Source organism: Emys orbicularis, chromosome 5 (genome assembly GCF_028017835.1).
Source record: "Emys orbicularis isolate rEmyOrb1 chromosome 5, rEmyOrb1.hap1, whole genome shotgun sequence".
Taxonomy (NCBI): domain Eukaryota; kingdom Metazoa; phylum Chordata; order Testudines; family Emydidae; genus Emys; species Emys orbicularis.
In genome coordinates, this window is record NC_088687.1 from 96,167,971 (window position 1) to 96,189,588 (window position 21,618).

At 41.7% G+C, this 21,618-nt stretch overlaps 1 protein-coding gene across 1 annotated transcript in view; it reads left to right on the forward strand.

The window, feature by feature from the left end:
* The window catches only part of CORIN (corin, serine peptidase), a 274,936-nt gene that overhangs the window by 132,117 nt on the left and 121,201 nt on the right, over positions 1–21,618 (forward strand). The window contains exon 6 of the mRNA XM_065405296.1: positions 19,951–20,064. Coding sequence (XP_065261368.1) covers positions 19,951–20,064 — 114 coding nt within the window. The remainder of the gene's footprint in view (positions 1–19,950; positions 20,065–21,618) is intronic.

Here is a 21,618-nt window from a genome sequence, read left to right on the forward strand (position 1 = left end):
GTTGTTTTGGTCCAACTGCCTTACAGTTCTCACTCAAAAACAGGGCTGGAAGAACAATTTTCATCAAATCATATTTTCACCAAAAATTAGTCTTTGATTAAACTAAATGGTTTGAGAATTTTTGTTTTTAACACCGTTTTTGGGTTTTAGCAGAAAACACAAGAAGAAGGTATTTGTGAAAACCAAATGCCTTTCTTTCCCTATTTTGTTTCACTCCTTTTCCTTTATCCATTTTGTCACTGGAAATGGAAAAAGGAAAGAGTGGGGGGAAAAGGAAAAGTAGAGGGAAAAACGGGAGAGTCAGAAAAAACCCTTGAAAAATGAATACTAAAGCTCAACAATGTTTTGGTTTTTGTAATGGGGCGGGACTCACCACCGTGGCGCCTCCCGCTGGCCGTCCTGGGAATTAGCTCTCGGCCCTTCCAGTCCGCCTTCAGCTAATGATGTTACACCTGCTGTCAATGCTGTCACCACTCTTTGGACCCGCATCGCTCCCCAGACTGCAGTGTCCTCTTCTGGACACGGCCCTCCGGCTGTGCCCCCACTCTGCTTTCTCCCCCATCCTTCCGGGGGGGACCAACAGTCCTTAATCCTGCCACTTGCCTCAGCAGCCAACTGCAGTTCAAGGTCCAGCCCCTCGCCTCAGGGGCAAACTGCAGTCTGGATACTGGCCACTCTCCTCATTGGCAAGTGGGGTGCAAGCAGGGGGAGGGCAGATCCGCCCATTATTCTGGTTCCCGACCCAGGGACCCAGCCACCTACTGCCCTCCTCCAACCTGATGCCTATTTTCCCTGGGCCGCTTGCCCCGTAGCCCTAGCACCCTCTCAGCTCTTGTAACAAGGCCCCAGCCTAGCAGTGATCAGCCAGCAGCTCACCCTCACACTCTGCTGTCCCTGCCCAGCACTGCTCTAGCTATGGCACTTCTTCAGGCAGCTAGTCCTCCTCCCTTGCCTTCCAGGGAGAGACTCTCTTCTGCTCTGCTGAGCAGCCCTTTATATATGGCCCTCGCCGGCCCTAATTGGCTGCTTCAGCAAGCCTTCCCCCTATTGGTGGGCTCAATAAGCCCTTTCCTCATTCGTGGGTTCTGCGCAGCCTCCCTGATGCTGCTTTTAATCCATTTCTTCTCCCTGTCTGGGGCAGCCATCCCACCACAGTTTTCAAAAACTAAATATATATTTTTTTATTTTTCCCATCAAAAAGCTGAAAACTTCCTTGGAAATTTTTGGAAAAAAAAAAGAGTTGCTGCTTTCAAAATATTTTTGCAGAAAATGCTTATTATTTTTTGCCAGCTCTTCTAAAAGCACATTGATGTATTATTATAAAGTGCCAGAGAATAAATTTACATGAAGTTTTTCTTCTTCGATATACTGTAGAACTAGTAGACTTGTTATTAAAAGTTTGGTGTGATGTTTTTTTCCCCAGAAACTGAAAGTGCATGGAATATTTATCACAACAATTACCAGTTACATGGTACTTTTCAACAAATGAATAAATCGTACAAATAATTAATGATTTGCTTATGTTAGGGTGACCAGATAGCAAGTGTAAAAAATCAGGACGGGGGTGGGGAGTAATAGGTGCCTATATAAGAAAAAGCCCCCAAAATCGGGACTGTCCCTATAAAATCGGGACATCTGGTCACCCTAGCTTATGTGGATATTAATGCTGAATCTATGACACTATTTAACCAAAATGTTTAACTGTAGAGTATATTTTTTTCCAAGATTCTTATAATTTTTAACTGTTTTTTGTTTTTAACTTTAATTCTGAGCAACATTATGCTTAGGCTTGGAAGGATTTGATTTTTATTGCTAAATATTGGTCACTGTACCACTCACACACACTAACTGATGAAAAATATTTTCATTGATAATCAAAATTTACAGATAGGCAAAGTAGGAAAAATATTGCTTGAGAACTTATTAGAGTTTGATTTAAGGATATTTGCTTTGTACATTTAAATATGTGACATTGACAGTTTGTGTTTTAATGGTTATCCTCTTGAATCTCTACGTCTGTCATTAAATAATTATTGTCTGATGCTCCCCATAATTTCCCTCAAATTAAATTTAAAAGATCCTTAAAACCCATAATTTTGTACAGCTGTGAAAATGTAAATAGATAAAAATTGAAAAAGATGCTTAAAAATAAACATCAATATTATCTGTTGAAATTATAAAAAAAAATTGAATTCTGCCAAGCCTATTTATGCTAGAGCACCTTCAGCACCTGATCTAGCTCTTCCTGACTCAGTCATCTCTCCCATTGTAGCCAATGGCAATTTTGCCTATGGGTGAAATCATCCCATTGCAAAACATCCTTGAAGTGAAGGGGACTTGTACAAAAATGGGCACCACTTCCCATTATGGTAACTGGGTTTGTTTCCCTCTGGCTCACAGCTCTCTGTGATTAGCTATATTGTATTGGCCTTTGCAGGCCACATTCCCTCTGACCACTCTATGACAAAGAGGAAGAAGGGCAAGCAGGATGATGTGTAGGAAAGTACACAAGTTAAAATTCATGAAGTTTCCTGGCCTTAATACAGGTTTTTATTGTGTAGGGTATGATTTGTTTCAGAGTAAAGAGGCCAGTATTAGGCCCTTAATATGTTTTAATGTTGAGTTTGGAAGTTCTGAGGAACCGTTAATTTTAATTTCTGTTTGTTTAGCATGCAAGAAGCTGCTGCTTATTTTAAATTATTTCCATGTTCTCTGAATTATTCTGCTGGGTAGCACTTATGCATGCCTACTGGTAAAAAATGATAGCTATAAATCAATTCTTGCTGATTTTTCCAATCTGTGTGTAGGGCAAAAAATTATTTAGAGTAAGTGTTTTCATTTCACAATATGTATTTTGGAGGTCTATTGAGCTTAGTGTTATGAAAGATAAAACATTGCTTTTTTGTTCATGGACATCTGTTTGTAAATCTTCACATAATGACTTGCTTGCAAAACTTCATCTAATAGACAGCAAACTTTAAACAACTGTTTTAAATTAACAATACATTATTCCATCAATTAAAATATGCCTGAAGAACTTTCAGAACTGTTTTTCACTTGCAGAGGCATACTATTATATAAATATATCATAAAATACCTAGTTGTTCTTTGAAAATTTTGTTTGATAGTCTAGAGGTTAAACCCATCATTCATAAGCCTGTAAATGTTTAGAGACTTCTGTTATCACACGTTGCAGCCAGTTGTCTGGATACCAGATGGCTCAGTATAATAATTAATTTGATCTTTGACATGTGGCTTCACCACAGTAACATCCAAAGCAGAAATTGACAATCCTGTTTCATTCATATGAATGGGAGCCCTTTGCTTTATTAAATGGGGTGAATTTTTGACAAGCTTATGACAATATTTGATACAGTGCAATATTCAGTGTGTTTTATTTTAGGATAATAAAAAACAAAGGAAAGCTATCCTATATTAATTTGACTGAAAATTAATCTAGGGGGGAGAAGGATTAGAAGAAAGTCTAATTGTCCTGCATATGTTACCATGTGTTACTGGTAAAGATCATGATAGTGCATTATTGTGTTGTACTATTGTATTTTAGAAGATTGTTCCAGAAGGTGGTTTCTGGTTTAAGAAGACTTGGATGAGCCACTTACCGCTATTGTCAGGAGCCATTTTAGAATTGAAAAGTAGTGGGGCAATGTGAATCTTGGCAAGGGGAGGATAAGTAGAGTTATGAATATGGTGATAAGAAGCAGAAATTTGTCGCACTAGTGGATTGGGAACTAGTGGAGTGATTCAGAGAGGGAAATGACATGATCAAATTGATAGGCAAAGTAGATGACTTTGGTAACTGCATTTTGTATGGATTGAAGGAAGGCAATGTGTATGTATGTGGAGGCCGGAGGGAAGAATGTTACAGTAGTTGAGGTGGGATGTAAGGTACTATCCATCACATAAGTAGTATTTATTTACAGCTGTGAAGAGATTTAACAGAATTCTGAATCCAAAGGTGATAAATCCTTTCAAGGATTTTTAAAGAGATTATTTTAGGAAACCACTATGCTGTGACAAACCATATATAGAGTAACCTTATGAAAAGATCATCTACCCACAAGAGTATCTTGTTTTAAGATAGCCGTTGTAGCAGACTGCATGAAACTTTGAGAGAGGAGCACAGGTTGCAGGAGAGATGAGTTTAGAGGGGGCACAAGGAAGTCAGTCTGCATGCACATGGCTAGAATACTAGCTGCAACTTCTCTGTACATTTTTTTCCCCATAAAGAACCAGTTAAATTTTACAATCATGTAGTCCTTAATGTCGTTACCCAGTATGTGCTACATAAAACATGGTGACAGTGGTCAGTCTAGTGAGACGCACAGCAAGAAAGAGAGTGTGATTAACAGGCAAACAAACCAGCACCTAGAAGCAGATCAAAGAGGCAGCATGGAGGAATTCAGATCACCAGGAATGCTGGATTTCTAGACAAAAAACCTTGCACAAGCATGGAAGCTGTCAGGTGTTGCCTCTGGGTAGTCAGTCCTAGTGTTTGGAGCAAAGGTCAAAGCTGGATGTAGGGTCAGGACTGGGCCAGGGGTAGCACTGGAACCGAGGGCCAGGGTCAGGCTGCGGTCAGAACCGAGCTCAGAGTCCATAGATGAGTCAAAATCAGTACTATAGTCCGAGTCCAGGTGTAGGCCAAAGGTTGAAGCCGGGTGGTCAGAGTCTGAAAGGATCAGGAGATGGAGGCAAGACTGGAGTGGGTTGGTAACACGGCTGGGGCAAGATCAGGGTAGGGCAAGGACAAGAATGGAACAGGGCTCATGAAAGGCTGGGGCAGGAACTGAATCAAGAGCAACCACTGAATCTAGAGAGTCAGTTACACTGTGAGGCATCAGAAAGGTTTCTGGAAAGGTAGTTCTGTTGTATAGCAGACTGATTTGCAGCTTTGGTGAGGTTGGGAAAATACCTGAGCTAGGGGTCATCTGACCCAGGCTGTGCTCAGGGATAGGCTGCTGCCACATGCCTGAAGGCTGAGTCACTGAAGGGTTTGTGAGAAGGGTAAGTCAGTGCAGCTGAGTTGTTGCTGCATGCCTGCGTGATGACTCACTGCGGCTCTGTTGCAGGCATACCTATTGAGGCTCTGGGGATGGGTGGGTGCAAGCGGACTCACATCTAAAGGCCCCTAGCCCCAGCCTAAGGAGAGGAGCTACTGGACATAGGGCTCAAGAAATTTTGCAGGACAACAAATGATAAAACAGGAACAGGAGTGAGGGTCACAGGGTCAAAAGCAGGGATCTAGAACCCCGGACAGTGCCCACTCCTCCTTGTAGGTGTCCAGGGAGCCAGTGGACACGACCCAGAGAAACTCTGCCTGGAGACTTGACTTAAGGGAAGACCAGAAATAGCTGCACAGTCACAGAGTTCCTCTCCGTTCTGTTAGAGGGGCAGCTGAGCAAGCAACCTGGTCTGGCTGTGGCTTTGCCTCACAGAAGCAAAAATTGAGTGTGTATGCAGATCTGATCATGGGGGGGATAAAGATGAGATAATGAAGGTAAAACTTTTTACTATCTCACTGGGGAAAAAAGATGAGAAGTGAGCTAGAGACTGTTGGCAGAATTAACGTCTGAAACACTCTTAACAGCTGATAAAGGTGTTTGAGTACTGTGCCCTAGACTGAATGAGACTGTAGAGAGATACTGGGCTTTTTGCCTGAAACTAAAAAGCAGACAAAGGAATAGATACTTAAGTTACAGAGCTAAGAACTCTGGCCTCCACATGTAACTTTGGAGACATTAAGGATTCCCTAATTAGAGAGAGGGTACTTTGTGGGACACGTGATTCCAACTTGCAGGAGTGAGTGTTTGAGAGAAACAGATCTAACCCTAGAGAAGTGCCTTCAAATAGCAAGGGCAGCTAAACTCTCCAGGGAAAAGATCAAAACAATAACTAGTACAGAACAAGTACAAGGCTTGAGCTAAAGGAACCCAGCAAGCAAGACAGGGACAGTCCGAGGGCTTGTCTACACCACGCAGCTTTTAGCAACAAGGCTGTGTCGACACAGCCTTGTTGTTAAAGAGTGTTTACACACACTGACTTTTGTCAGTACTTTGTCGGCATTTTTGCTGCCAAAATACTTCCAGTCCCGCGAGCGGCATTAGCTTTGTCGGCAGGAGAGCGCTCCTGCCGACAAAGCCACGTTCACACTGCCACTTGCGTTGGCAAAACTTTTATCTTTCACGGGAGGTCTTTTTTAAGTACCCGTGAAAGACAAAAGTTTTGTTGACAACTTCAGAGTGTAGACATACCCAAAGAATGCAGATACCATGGTTCAGTGTGTATACTGTAGAAAGCAACATGAAAGGCAGAAACAAAAATGCTCAATTTGTGGCAATAGTGCAAGGGGTGGAAACAGAACCACTTTCTGTCCCGATTCCACAGCTAGCTCAGGAAGAAAATAGCGGTTTTGTATGCTGTGATGGAGAACATACAGACTTCCAGTGAAGAGGAGGATTTTAGTAGACACAAAGGCTCTCAATGTACATGCATTGCAGAAGAAGGCTGCCAGCCATTCAATTGCCACATTTGTAACTATGCTATTAAATCTATGACTAGTTTGATTCCGGATGGATTGTGGAGCCAGCTGTAAAAAATCCCAGTAACACTGTGACGTTGCACTCTATATGATTTTATGAAAATATGCTAATGAGTGTGAATATAATGTAACTGGAATATGCTTCATGAAAAAAGATCTCTTGTAAGGTATCATTACAAAGCTAATAATCTACTGAGTGTGGTCATCCTATTTGTATGTATGTATCATTCTTGTATCTGAAACTAGAAATATGAAATATAACTCTGAGGGCCTATTGTAATTATGCAGAGCGTGGGCCATTAATGGTGGTTTGGAATCTTGATGGCTCCCATCAACTAGGACAATTGACTGTGGATGGCTCTGTTTGCTTGCAGGCCTTCCTGTGAGTCAGGCTGGGAGGAATGAAGGCTTGAAGTCTTACAGTGACATGTGATCATGTCACCTGAACTGGAATCCATCTTTAACCTGGTGCTTTTCCACTTAGAAGGAGGCATGGGAACCCAGAAGGGGACAAAGGATTCCCGCCTTGGGCAAAAGATATATAAGGGTGTGAGACAGAACAAAGGGTGATGCAATCATGAAAAATCCCCTAGCTACCACCTGAGCTGGAACAAGGGCTGTACCAGGGAAAGGATTGTGCCCAGACTAGGAAGGCGTCCAGTCTGTGATAGAAGCTTATGGAAACATCTGAGGGTGAGGTTTTATCTGTATTCAATTTTCTTACTGTATTAGTTGTAGACTTGCGTGTTTTATTTTATTTTGCTTGGTAATTCACTTTGTTCTGTCGGTTATTACTTGGAACCACTTAAATACTACTTTTTGTATTGAATAAAATCACTTTTTACTTGTTAATTAACCCAGAGTATGTATTAATACCGGGGGGGGGGGGGGAACCAGCTGTTCATATCTCTCTATCAGTGTTATAGAGGGCAAACAATTTATGAGTTTATCCTGTATAAGCTTTATACAGGGTAAAACAGATTTATTTGGGGTTTGGACTCCATTGGGAACTGTGCATCTGGGTGTTGGAGACAGGAACACTTCTTAAGCTGTTTTCAGTTAAGTCTGCAGCTTTTGAGGGACGTAGTTCAGACCTGGGTCTGGGTTTGCAGCAGGCAAGCGTGTCTGGCTCAAACCAGGCAGGGTACTGAAGTACTAAGCTGACAGGGAAAACAGACTCAGAGGTAGCCACAGCACATCAACTGGTAATCCCAAAGCGGGTTTCTGTGATCCAACCCTTCACAAACACTGATAAGCAGCAATATAATAAGACTGGAGAAATGTGACCCAGTGCTGGTGATGTACAATAAAACCATTCTGAGGTGAGTGGGCTAATGCAGACTGTTGATAAGAAGCCCATGAAACAACAGATATTATTGCTTGGCATTGACACACAGTACCACCCATTGCTGGGCAACAGGCCATTGCAAGCCCTGGATTTCCTCACAGTAAAAGACCAGAATATCTTCAACATGAAAGAAGAGGGAAAACCATCACCATGGGCTCTGTCTAGAATAACAGAATATGAGGACATTTTTCAAGGAGATGGCCAGCTAGAGAGGAAGCTGAAGTTAGAAATAAACCCCTGTATGCAGCTCATGAGACTATTGAAACACAGAGTTTCATGTGCTCTGGTGGAGCCACTGAAGAAAGAACTGGCAAGCCTGTAAAGAAGAGGCATCATTCTACCCGCTGAAACTAGCACAGAGTAGATCAGCTATCTAGTAGCAGTGAGAACGCTTTCAGGTAAACTGAGAATCTGCACTGACCCGAAACCACTGAACAGAGCATTGAAAAGAAATCACCCCAAACCCCTTACCAATGACTGGGGACATACTGCTCAATTTATCCAGGGCAGAAATGTTCACTTTTTGTGACGTCAAGAATGGGTTCTGGCATATTGAGCTAGATGAGCCATCCAGCTGCCTGACACCTTTTGCCATACTTTTTGGCAGATAGCTCTGGGGGCAGATGCCTAAGTGCATCAGCCCGGCCCCAGTGTAAACCGAACTAGGCACCAGAGGGATTCCCGTGCATCAAGATTATAGCTGATGACCTCCTTATTGGAGGAGGAAGAGATGACAAGGGAGACAATCCAGGAACATGGTACCAAACTGTGACCACCCCTAAATAAGTGCTGGGAGCAGAATATTAGGCTGAATGCCGTTGAGTTGGACCCCAAGAGAACTGAGGTTCCATTCATCAGATACCTACTGACTTCTGAGGGACTCCAGATGAATCCTGAAACATAGAATCATTAAGAAAATATGAAGACCAAAGGATGTGAAAGGAGTCCAGCGATTTATAAGGATGGCCACACAGAAACCTATGAACCCTTGAGACCATTAACACACAATGAGTAGTCAGACCCCAAAACAGGCATTTTAAAGAGAAAATAAAATCATAAGTAAGGCACCAGTACTACAGCACTGTGTAGCAGCTAGAGCTACAGTGTGATGCCTCAGAAGGAGGTCTAGGAGCAGCACTAATACAAAGCCAGCTGACTATAGCATTTGCTAGTAGAGCCAAGACAGACACAGAAAGGGGATATGCTCAGATAGAAAAGGAGCTACTGTCTGGGCTCTTTGGAATGGAACAATTCCATCAGTTCACCTTTGGGCACAAGGTGGACATGCAGTCGGCTCACAAGCCATCAGAAAGCATCACAAAGTCGTCACTTCTGAGTGTACCCAAGTGGCTACAATGCATGTTATTGAGACTCCAGCACTATGATTTGAGGATAAGGTACTACACAGGGAAGTCATTACTGGTGGCAATTATACTGAGCAGGGCAGACCTTCCACAGTACAACACAGATGGCTCTTTGGAACAGGAGAAGTCTGTCAACAGGCTACCATCCCTCTGATGGGAGGCTCCTGGCAATTCAACAAAGCACTGAACTGGTTGGGATACTACAAGCAATACAACAGTTCATACTCTAAAGTTGTCCAGATCACAAGCAGATGTGCCCCAGAAGCTTGACCCTTATTACCACGTGAGGGATGAACTTTGTATGCAAGACAGTATTTTGTTTAAAGGGGACTGAGCAGTAATCCCAGTAGATTTAAAAGCTGGCAGTAGAAGATAGATACATGCTTCACACCTGAGGACAGACAGATGCCTGAGATGCGCCAGGGATGGTATCTGCTGGGCAGGCATGGATGCTGAATTGACAGCATGCATGAAGCAGCACATGATGTGCAAAGAGTATAGTGATGGATAACAGAAGGAGACTCTACGGCCTCATGAAATCCCAGCCTGACCCTTAGAAAAGACTTGCTTACTTATAATGGCAGAAACTATATGGTCACAGTAGATTACTATTCCGATTTCTAGGATGTGGACTATCTGGAGGACACCTAGGCAAGAACTCTGATCAGGAAACAGAAGGTGCATTTTGCAAGGTATGGCTTAGCTGACATGGTATGCTCAGACAATGGAATACAGTACACTGAAGCAGAATTCAAGTGATTCAGCACCAAATCGGAATTTGAGTATAAGGTGTCTTCTTCTGAGTATCCATAAAGCAATGGGAAGGCAGAGCTGGCAGTAAAGACAGCCAAGAAACTCATGGCAAAGGCATAACAGGCAGGAAGGGATCTCTATCTGGTAATATCAGACCATCACAATACACCCTCCCAGGAACTAGGTAGTAGCCCAGCACAGCGACTTGATGGGTGAGTGAATCAAAACTCTGCTGTCCATGAGGGGTAGTCTGCTGCAGCCCAGTGGAGGAACAACAGACAGTACACAGAAGCAGTTAAGAGAACGCCAGGCTAAGCGGGCAGCCCATTATAACAAAGGAGCCAAGGACCTGAAGACACTACGCACAGGTGAGCTGATCTGGGTACAGTCATATAGCCATGCAAAGCACACAGGCTGTATGAGGTATCTACAGATTCAAGATAGTAGTGGAGACAAAACCAAAGGCAGCTGTGGAGCAGTAGAAGACAGTTGGCACACCTGGACCAATGGGGCCCAGCCAGGAGCAGGAGAACATTGAAAGAGCCTTCGCCATCAGCTGGCCTGACATAGGAGAATCAGAAGAAACAAGGTATGTGAGCAATACAGGGAGCCAACAGAATACCACTCAACAGGATGAAGGCCACAACAGGGGTTGAAACGGGTCCCTACTAGCGGCAATAACAGACAAGAAGTGAGAGACTGGTTTGAACAGCATATCAATAAACTCTTGCATAAAAGACAGAACAAAAATTGTTAAAAGGAAAGATGTAGCCACCTGCATAGAACTTGGGCGGAGGAGCATAGGTTGCAGGAGAGAATTATGTGGAGGCGGTGCCAGAAAGTCAGTCTGTATGCACATGGTTAGAATGCTAGCTGCAGTTGCAACATCTCTGCAAATAATTTTTTTAATAGAAGACCAGGTTAGCTTTAAAAGCATGGAGTCTTTTCATGTTTTTCACATGCCATATGCTTGATAATGAGTGGTGATAAAAGGAAAATTGATTAAATCTAGTGTTTTTAAGTATTTGGATGCTGTGAATGCAGCTACACCTGGGATATAATTCTCATTTTTGAGCACCACAGTACCAGAGAGATTGAAAACCTGGAAAGAATTCCGAGGTGAGTGACAAAAATGATTAGAAGGCTAGAGGGAAAGACTTATAAGAAAAGACTAATCAAAATGAAATATTTATAGCTTGACTAAGATGTAAAAAGGGGGATAAGAAACAGAAAAATGTTCATATGGGGTCAGACCAATGGTCCATCTAACCCAGTATCCTGTCTTCCAACAGTGGCTAATGCCAGATACTTCAAAGAGAATGAACAGAACAGGCAATCATTGAGTGATCCATCTCCTGTTGTCCTGTCCCAGTTTCTGGCAGGGAAGCATGGATCAGCATTCACGTTGTACTTCCTATTGGTACCCAGCCCGGACCGGGGAAGCTAATGATCCAATCAGCAGACCAAATTCGGTGATGAATCCTTGTCACATGCCACCTGAGGCATGTTGCATATATACTAAGATGAAGTTTCTGGCAGTCAGAGGCTAGGGACACCCAGACCATGAGGTTGCATCCCTCACCATCTTGGCTAATAGCCATTGATGAACTTATCCTCCATGAACTTATCTAATTTATTTTTGAGCCTTGTTATACTTTTGGCCTTCACAACATCCCCTGGCAATGAGTTCCACAGGTTGACTGTGTGTTGTGTGAAGAAGTACTTCCTTTTGTTTGTTTTAAACCTGCTGCTTATTAATTTCATTGGGTAACTCCTGGTTCTCATGTTATATGAAGGAGTAAATAACTCTTCCTTATTCATTTTCTCCACACCATTTCTGATTTTATAGACCTCTATCATATCCCCCCAACCCCGTAGTTGTCTCTTTTCTAAGCTAAAAAGTCCAGTCTTTTTAATCTTTCCTCATATGGAAGCTGTTCCATACCCTTAAATCATTTTTGTTGCCGTTCTCTGTACCTTTTCCAATTCTAATATATCTTTTTTTTTTTTTTTTTTTTTTGAGATGGGGTGACCAGAACTGCATACAGTATTCAAGGTCTGGGCATACCATGGATTTATGCAGTGGCATTATGATATTTTCTGTTTTATTATCTATCCCTTTCCTAATGGTTCCTAACATTCTGTTAGCTTTTTTACTGCTGCTGCACATGGAGTGGATATTTTCAGAGAATTATCCACAGTGACTCCAAGATCTCTTTCTTGAGTGGTAACGGGTAATTGAGATCCCATCTTTTTGTATGTATAGTTGGGATATGATAACAGTTTACAAATATTTGAAGCATGAAGGAGTGAGAGAAATTATGTATTTAGTGTGGCACATTGGGTTATAATGAAGAGTAATAGGTTGATGTTAAGAAAGAGAAAACTTAGACTAAATAGCAGGGAAAACATCCTGACAGTGAGATAATGTATAAAACTGTGGAATAGTATCTCAAAGGAAGAGGTGGAACCTCCGTCATTTGAGACATTTAAAGTTAATCTGGATAAAACATTAGAAGTACAGTGCAAGGAACAAAAACCTCCCCATACTCCAACTTTCAGACAAGTATGTGTTTGCAGTGAGAAGGGTGAGAGACTGGGGAATCCATTCATTTTTTAAAAAAATTAAGATTTTTCTCAACCAAAACCAAGCGAGGAAGCAGAATTTAGTAAACCTGGATAAAGTTTTACTTTCCTGAAAAATTTCAGAGTAGCAGCCGTGTTAGTCTGTATCCGCAAAAATAACAGGAGTACTTGTGGCACCTTAGAGACTAACAAATTTATTGTAGCCCACGAAAGCTTATGCTCTAATAAATTTGTTAGTCTCTAAGGTGCCACAAGTACTCCTGTTATTTTTCCTGAAAAAGTTTATAGTTGGATCCCAAAAAATATACTGATGAGTTTATCATTAGGGTAACAGTGTTCAGTTTATGTAATTTGAAGGTTCGGGTCTGAGGACTTCATGAGGGGGTCTGGACTTCTCAAGGGGATCTAAGAGTATGCTCCCCCAAGAAATATTTAAAAAATATCTGCAGTTCTGTGCAATATGGTTTTCCAAAATCAAGTGTCTGCTCTTGAGAAGCATTTTCATGAGCGCTTGCATCTGACAGCAATGCTGAAGAAGGATCGAATGAGCAGGTGAACTCCATCAGAAGCAGGGAAATTGCCAAAACCTTTCCTTCAGTTTGGGGGTAAAATTTTACCAAGGGACTTCCATGAACGCCCTTTACACTGCCACTGATTCCCTATGTGGCCTTGGGCAAGTCATTTTACCTCTGTGCCTTAGTTTCCCCATATGTAAAATAACACTATGCTTTTGTAAAGCACTATCTTTTTGTAAAGCACTTTGAGATGTTTAAGTGAAAAATGTTTGTGACCTTTATATCAGGGATGTAATAACAAAAGCTATTAAACAGAAGATTAACAATTGTTTAATTGCCAACTGTCATGCTAAAATTTCCTTATGGTTGGGACAATAACAAATTGTTTTATAATTGTTTGTATGTGCTAAGCATGAACATTTCTGCAGAAACCAAATTAATCTTCTATTGGAGGTTCCAAGAAACCTCTCCCTACTTTAGAAAATTCAAGTTATATTTAGTGCCTCTGATTGCAAGATAGATGTCTGCCACACAATTTTTAGATCAAGTTTATCTATGCTTAAGTTTTAAATGTGATTTTCCTGTTATTTAACAGGAAACTGTAAATAATAAAGGCCAAAAGTGCTTTGTTTTTCAGTGAATTTAAGAACTCTTCTGACAGGAGCCTAATTTGGGGTATCGTAAATCATTTCCTCCAGTTTAGTGCATATATTAGAGTCTTTCAGTTCTTGAATAAAGTTTTTGAAAAATGACAGTTGGCAACATGATCAAATAAAAAGAAATCTGGCCCTCATAATTCATAGCTAGGGCCCTACCAAATTCATGGTCCATTTTGGTCAATGTCATGGTCATAGGATTTTAAAAACCATAAATTTCATTATTTCAGATATTTAAATCTGAAATTTCACAGTGTTGTAACTAATGGGGTCCTTACCCAACTCTGAAGGCAGCAGCGCAGAAGAAAAGGTGGCATGGTATGGTATTGCCACCCTTACTTCTACTCTGCTGCTGACGGGGCGCAACCTTCAGATTTGGGCACCTGGCCAGCAGCTGCTGTTCTCTGGCCACCCAGCTCTGAAGGCAGCGCAGAAGTAAGGGTGGCAATACTGTGACTCCCCTACAATAACCTTGCAGCCCCCCCACCCATAGGAATCCCCATTTTGAGAAACACTGGTCTCCCCATGAAATTTGTATAGTATAGGGTAAAAGCACAGAAAAGACCAGATTTCATGGGGGAGACCATATTTCACGGTCCGTGAATTTGGTAGGGCCCTATTCATAGCAATTGTCTTTTAAGTACTACACATCAGTCAAGCAAGAGGGGTTAAATCATAAGTCTCTTCTTCTTTAAATGTGTAAATATGAAAATACACAGCAGCATTGCTGGGCTCACTGTTGTGGATGAAACATTGTGGAAAACAACATTTTGATTACCTGTGTTTCCATATAAAATTTTCCCTCCCCTCTTTTGCTAATGTAATGTATAACACAGACCCTAAGAACTGAATATAACTCTGACTAGATAGAATAGCATAGAGCTGGGTAAATATTACGTACCCCTGGCCCCAATACTTCAAAAAGTATTCATAAACATTTAAATAAATGAAAATGATGAACTCCCTCTGCATGTATTTGAATTGCCACCTTTTCCATAAAGAATCATGCAAATGAAATTTTGTTTGCAAAAATTTGCAGAAAGAGAAGGGTACCTATAGTGGATTAAGTGGGACTTATAGGCTTTAGGTCTGAGTCTGCACCATTGAAATCAATGGACGTTTTGCCTATAACGTGCCTAAAATACAGATTACTCAGCTGTTTCCCCGTTTCCTATAGATAACCTGTACATCTGCTGTTTATGGGGCTATCAGAGTTCTTGGCCTGAGGCACACACTTTAGTTACCTGCACCCTGAAATGTTTTGGTCTGACTAAAGTATTTAGGCTTAATATAGGAATACTTTGGTAAATGTAATGATTATGATATACAGATCAGACTAGATGATCTCATGGTCCCTTCTGACTTCAAGCTCTATGAAATATAAAACTCTATTTAAACAAAACAAAAATCTGAAGCAAACTTACCATAACAAATGTGAACTGTTAGTGATTTACGGGACTTTAAGTGGTGTGTTAGCATTGTTCTGGTGCTCTGTGCAAAGGTGAATTTCACTCAGGGAAACTCAGGATGTTACTAAAGTTTGTAACATGAATTTTTCCCCCCTCTGAATTACTTTATTTGACTTTGCATAAAACACACACAATGTAAACATTTATTATTACTTTATAAAGAATTAAAAATATATTTTAAAAAACTGTAATGAAAATTTTTCAACACAGCTTTTATTAGCTGCACTTCTTAGCTGTGCAATTGTAAAATATATTTTGCTACCTTTGCTCAAGCATAAGGTTCAAAAGGTGGAAAATGCAACATTACATTCATTCCTTGTTTTACCATAGCTGGCTCTGTAGAGTGGTCTGCAGCCACTGAAGAGAAACACACAAGAAACTTTATCTAAAAGTACAGAAAATATGAATTTGACTTTAGAAAAATGCAGCTATGGAGAATTTTAAAGCAGGAACAGCCACAGCCACATGCTGTCCTTAATCTGCACAATCTTATGGTGAGATGGTAGAAGGAAGAAATGCTATAACTGCTGATACTGAACATGCCCATATGTCTTTCCTCCTTCATTTTACAGAAGAAATTTGAACAGTATTGCCTCCACAAGCATTCAAAAAAGTTCAGGCCTTCCAAAAAAAAATCATTATTGATTGAAAAGAATAAAAATTTAAATAAATGTTTGGTTCTTTTTATTTGCTCTCTAATTTTTGAATCTTTAGGTTACACTATGACCAAATTTTCAAGCAACCATAGGGCTAGAAGATTTGTTTTGTTTTACGTGAAAGTTGAGATTCTCACATAGTCATTTGACTCAAACAGTTGAGACTATAAGAAAAGCCTCAAATATTATGAGACTCATGAAAAAATTGCCAGAGTTGTCAGCACTGCTTCAAGGCTTAAATCTTCTCCCATTATTTATATTATTTTAATCTTATCATCTTTTTATTTACCTCCTTCATTTTCTGGTTTTTTCCCCCCTGTACATAACCCTCCAGAATTCCCCCCCATTCATGTTCTCCTTCTCCCAAATTCACATTAAAAAAAATAGTTAAGGGCATGCACTTTTCAGTCCTCATGCTCCATTGAGAAGGCACATAAGGGCGAGATGCGCCTGCCATTATTCAGTTCCTCTCGCCACTTCCCAGTTTAGGGACAGAGCCTCACTGTCCAAAAGACTGTTAGCCTTTCATCTGTACTTCATAGCTAATTGTTTTTTTTTTACAGTTCAATTTAGTTTATCATTTTAGTAATTTATTCATCCGGTTGCCTGTTGCAACCTTTAGTTGTTAGCATTTTTACTTGTCGCCGGGAATGGTGTCATCCAGTTCTCCTGAGTTCAAATGCTGCCACTCCTGCAAGGGAACTATTCCAGCTTCATGCGGACACTCAAAATGTCTCTATTGCTCCAGGAGAACTCCACATTCCCAGTAAATGTGCCATTTGTAATTCCTTCAGCTCCTGGGCTAGGAAAGACAGGGAGGCCCACCTTCAGGTCTTCCTAATGACTAAATCGATGAGACCCATTTCTGAATTGGGCTCATTGGACCTTCACAATCCAAGAACATGAGCACAGGCTCATTGCCTTCAAGGGCCCCGGATCAAACGATGATGAGAACATCGTCCTCAGACAGACCACAAGCATCTAGAAGTTCCAAAGGTAGATCACCTACCAGGGCTTCCTCTAAGAGGAAAACCACCCCACAGTAGTGAACATCATGTGAGACTTCACAGCCCAGCCCAGTTCCCACCAAATCTCAGTCCCAGGCTAATTCTGACTGTATGGCACCAAAACGCCTGGCACTGAAATCTGGGACTTCGGGAAATAGTTTGGGATTGACCCCAGCACCGTCTGCCTCAGTGGCCCTGGCACTGACTCTCTCAGCACCTGAATCAGGTTGATTGGGGTAGTGCACCATCATCATGACAAAGATTGTGATACTACCCTGAGAAAACTTGGTTACGGCTCACCTATACAACCCCACACAGCATTCTTCAGGTGATCTGTACTGATGGACCTGCACAGATGGCACATCTGGAGCCACAGTCCCCTTTTCTGTCAACTTTAGCACTACAGTCAGCTCTGACTTTATCCACTAGGATGGCTTCATCAGCCCAAAGGCCACAGCACCACCCGGATCTGGGTTATACATTCTCTTCAGCTTTATCTTCAGACTCAGAGGGTGAGGAAGATTGATACCAGCAGCATCTTCACTCACCCAGGGCAGGTCTTCACTACAGGGGGCGGGGGGGGTCGATTTAAGATAAGCAAATTCAGCTACGCGAATAGCGTAGCTGAAGTCGACGTATCGGAGCCGACTTACCCCGCTGTGAGGACGGCGGCAAAATTGACCTCCGCAGCTCCCAGTCGACGGCGCTTACTCCCACCTCCGCTGGTGGAGTAAGAGTGTCGATTCGGGGATCGATTGTCGCGTCCCGACGAGATGCGATAATTCGATGATCCCCAAGAGATCGATTTCTACCCGCCGATTCAGGCGGGTAGTGTAGACCTAGCCCCAGATTCTCACCACAGCCCTCAACATCTTATAGAGAGTCCAGAAATTTCTCACAAGAGAGATACTGGGACCCACAGAACCTGCGTTCATGATTCCCTACACCCTGGCCACCAGGCTCTTACCCACCAATTCCCATGTTGCCCTGTTGGGGACTCTAGTTGGCTCAGAGCAATCTTGGTGTGAGTGAGCAACTGTATCACCAGAAGACTATCTGCTCCATGGCACTGCACACACAGAGATCCTAACAGTGCCCCTCCCCCTATATCCTCTCCTGGGTTCCAGTATAGCCACAAGCAAAAGAGGAAGGAATGGAAGAACAGGCACCAGGAGAAGACCTTCCGGCATTGGTAATCCTTTCCTCTTTGTCCCAGATGAGGCTGCTTTAGTGCCACCATTGGTCTCAGAAATGTCTGACTACAAGGCTATCTAAAACCTATTAAAAAGGATGGCCTAGGACCTCCAAATCCCTGTTGAGGAAGTAAAGCAGTAGACATGTAAGTTGGTGGATATACATCAGTGTTCCTCTGCAGGAAAGCTAGCCCTCCCTGTCAGTGAGCACCATGCCAGAACCCTGTGGGAGATGCCTGCTTTGGCACTGCCTATATCTCACAATGCAAGTGCCTCCCCTACGGGTGCGGAATTATTTTACATGCACCCCTTCCTGCCGTGTGGTCACAGTGGTGCAAGAAAAGACAATTCTGGTTCACAGGTCTATTGAACCTGTCAGTATCCCATCCCAGGACTTACCTCTGCTCCCAGACCTGCTGTCTCAGAACCAGAACCGATCCTACATCCAAATCTACTGTCCCTGCACCTCACAGCATGGTGACTAGATGGATGTCATCAATGCAGCAGTCTTGCTCTTCTGATAAGTAGAAGACAAAAATTCACCTGGCAAAATGGATGAGATTCTCCCACTAGTGTCACCAAAACTCATTGATTCCACATTATTCCTCGATCCTGCAGATTCTTCACTAGTTACTTGAGCTAAAAAGAAAGAATTTGTCCCTCAGCTCTGTCAAGGTTCACTTGGCAACCATCTCAGTTTACGACCCACTGGCAGAGAATCACACAGTCTTCTCATTTGATAGTGATTAGGTTTCCAAAAGACCTAATTCAAGTGTTCCTGCCTGTCAGGGAACCAATTCCCCCATGGGATTTAAACCTAGTAGTCGCAGGTAGTAATAGCTGGCAGGGTAGCAATAGGTGGGAACATTTGCTACACCTTTTCTAAAGATGTAGGAAGAGCTGCTGCTCACTACTCTCTCAATGTCCTCTGGATGCATAATGCACTGCTTCCACTTTTCCAGTGCAGATCTGCATCTAGGTATGCCAAGAACATTGGCCCCTGATTGGGGCCTCTAGACATTACTGCAAAGTAAATAATAATTGTCACAGTTTTGGGATAACTGCACCTGTGGCCCCCTCCTCTGTGGAATGCTTAAGGAATGCCCTTTCAGGTCAGAGGCCTCTAGCTGTCACCTCTCTTTGGGCTGGGACCCGCATCCCTCTCCCTTCTCACCAGGAGTTAGGCTGTAGCTCCCCGGCAATTTGTTGAGTTTATCGTGGCCGATATGACTAATATCCAGCACCTGTGCTTTGCCTTCTCTCCAAGGGTTCTGATCAATATATGTCAGTGGTTATCAGTAACCAACCAAACAACAAGGAGTCCGGTGGCACCTTAAAGACTAACAGATTTATTTGGGCATAAGCTTTCATGGGTAAAAAACCTCACTTCGCATCTAAAGAAGTGAGGTTTTTTACCTACGAAAGCTTATGCCCAAATAAATCTGTTAGTCTTTAAGGTGCCACCGGACTCCTTGTTGTGTTTGTGGATACAGACTAACACGGCTACCCCCTGATACTAGTAACCAAACAGCTCTCTCAAAGAAGAGTGTATATATATTGAAGGACAGAAGCCTTACAGAGAAAATATATAACATAATAATAGGTCTAAATGCATCCTAAACATATCAGCAGTTGCCCATCTTCAATATGGATGCATCTGAATTCCACTTTTCCAGCCCATCTCTAATTAAGACTGATTAATCGTGAGTTTGTTGTTTAAATACACTTCTAATGGATGACACATGTTCAAAACAGATATTGCTTATAATGTTATTTTTTAAAATCTGAAAAGCTTATCCTGTGTTTTTTCCTTTCTCTTCCCTTCCCTTCCCTTCCCTTCCCAGTGCTGTGCGGAGGAGATGAGAGCTTCTTATGTGCCAGTGGAATCTGCATCCCCGGGAAACTGCAATGTAATGGCTACAATGACTGTGATGACTGGAGCGATGAGGCACATTGCAGTATGTTACTTTAAACCCTTATAGTGTTTGTCTAGACAGAACACTGAGTCCATTCAGCGGAGCCTAGAAACCAAAGTCAACTACTGTAACAGGATAAGAGCTTTGCGTAGCTTGTGCATATATTCACTTCTGGCCTGTCTTTCAGGTGCCTAAGAATATGTTTGCCTTTGCCCAACCTGACCACAGAATGTCTTTGTAGACCTTTTAAAGTTTATGTTTAGAAGCTTGATTTTATTGGCAGTTGAACAGCTAAGATTTCTCCAAGGACCTATGGCGGTTGGAAGTATTATAGCACAGGGCTGTTGTTTTTTTAATTGATAAGTAACTTGCCATAAAGACCATTTTTGTAAAGAGATAACCAGGTTACGAGTTTTGAGTGTATACTGTTCTGGTACTTGGCTTTGATTCTACAGCAGATGCAAAATCATCTGCTTAGAAAGTTGTTTCTTCTCCAGCCCTGAATGTGGCTTTTATAAACAAATTTTACTATGAGGTGCCATGGAAAATGAAAATATATATGTCCATTAGGTTTCTTCATTTGTCATTTCCATTCTCCAGTGTAGAATATATTTCAAAGCTCAAACACATGATCATCTGTTTTCTAAAACTAACCCCTATGTTCAGAGACTCTGAAAAAATGAACAGTAGACAAAACAGTGCAATAGGAAGAAAGAGGGACAGTTTTGGGGATAAGTAAATGGTGGGTGTATAGGGAAAATTATCAGAGAGTCAAATCAAAACTCTGGATTCAAATACTCCCAAATTTTGGATTAGATCTGGATTAGGATCTGAACTATGTAGCTTGGGCTCACTTTTGAAAGTCACTTGCCTCTTATGGATTCCCAGAGGGAAACTATGTGTAACATACATAAAAGTGCCTAAGTGAGTTAGGATTCTGAGTCACATTGGAAGTCCATAAATTAATGGGACTTAAATTCACAAATAATTTAGCTGCTTTGGGAAATTTTTACACATAGTTTTTATCTGGGAATCTATTAGAAGCAAGTGATGGCTGCTATCTCCTATGGGTCTCAATAGGAGTGAGACTATAGGTTGCCACACCTGTCATGTTTTTACCCTCAGTGTTAACTCCAGTTTAATTTAGAATAACATTTTCAAAAGTGCCTACATGATTTAGGAGCCTATATCCTATTGAAAGTCAATTGAAAGGTTGAGGGCATAGAAGTAATTTAACAGTTAAGCATTACAGGGATGTTGTAATTATTAAAAAAACAAGCATTACAAACTCAGAAAATTCAGAATTAAGATTAAAGTGAAAAGAAATCCAAACATGTGAAGGTATGGAAATGCACAGTTAAGGCAACCTTAACATTAACTTGCATAATGCTGTGCAATCAACATACAAATATGATTAGTGCATCAGTATTTCTAATGCTAGATTAAATTAAATTGATTTGTAAAGACACAGATTTGTTCTATTTTCTCCCTTCGTAGTGGCACACAAGGGAGAGTTAAGGTTATTTGGTTGCCTTAACTGTGCATTGTCCCCTATTCTGACATTGAGTACACCTTCCCTGAGGGCAGCTTCGCTTT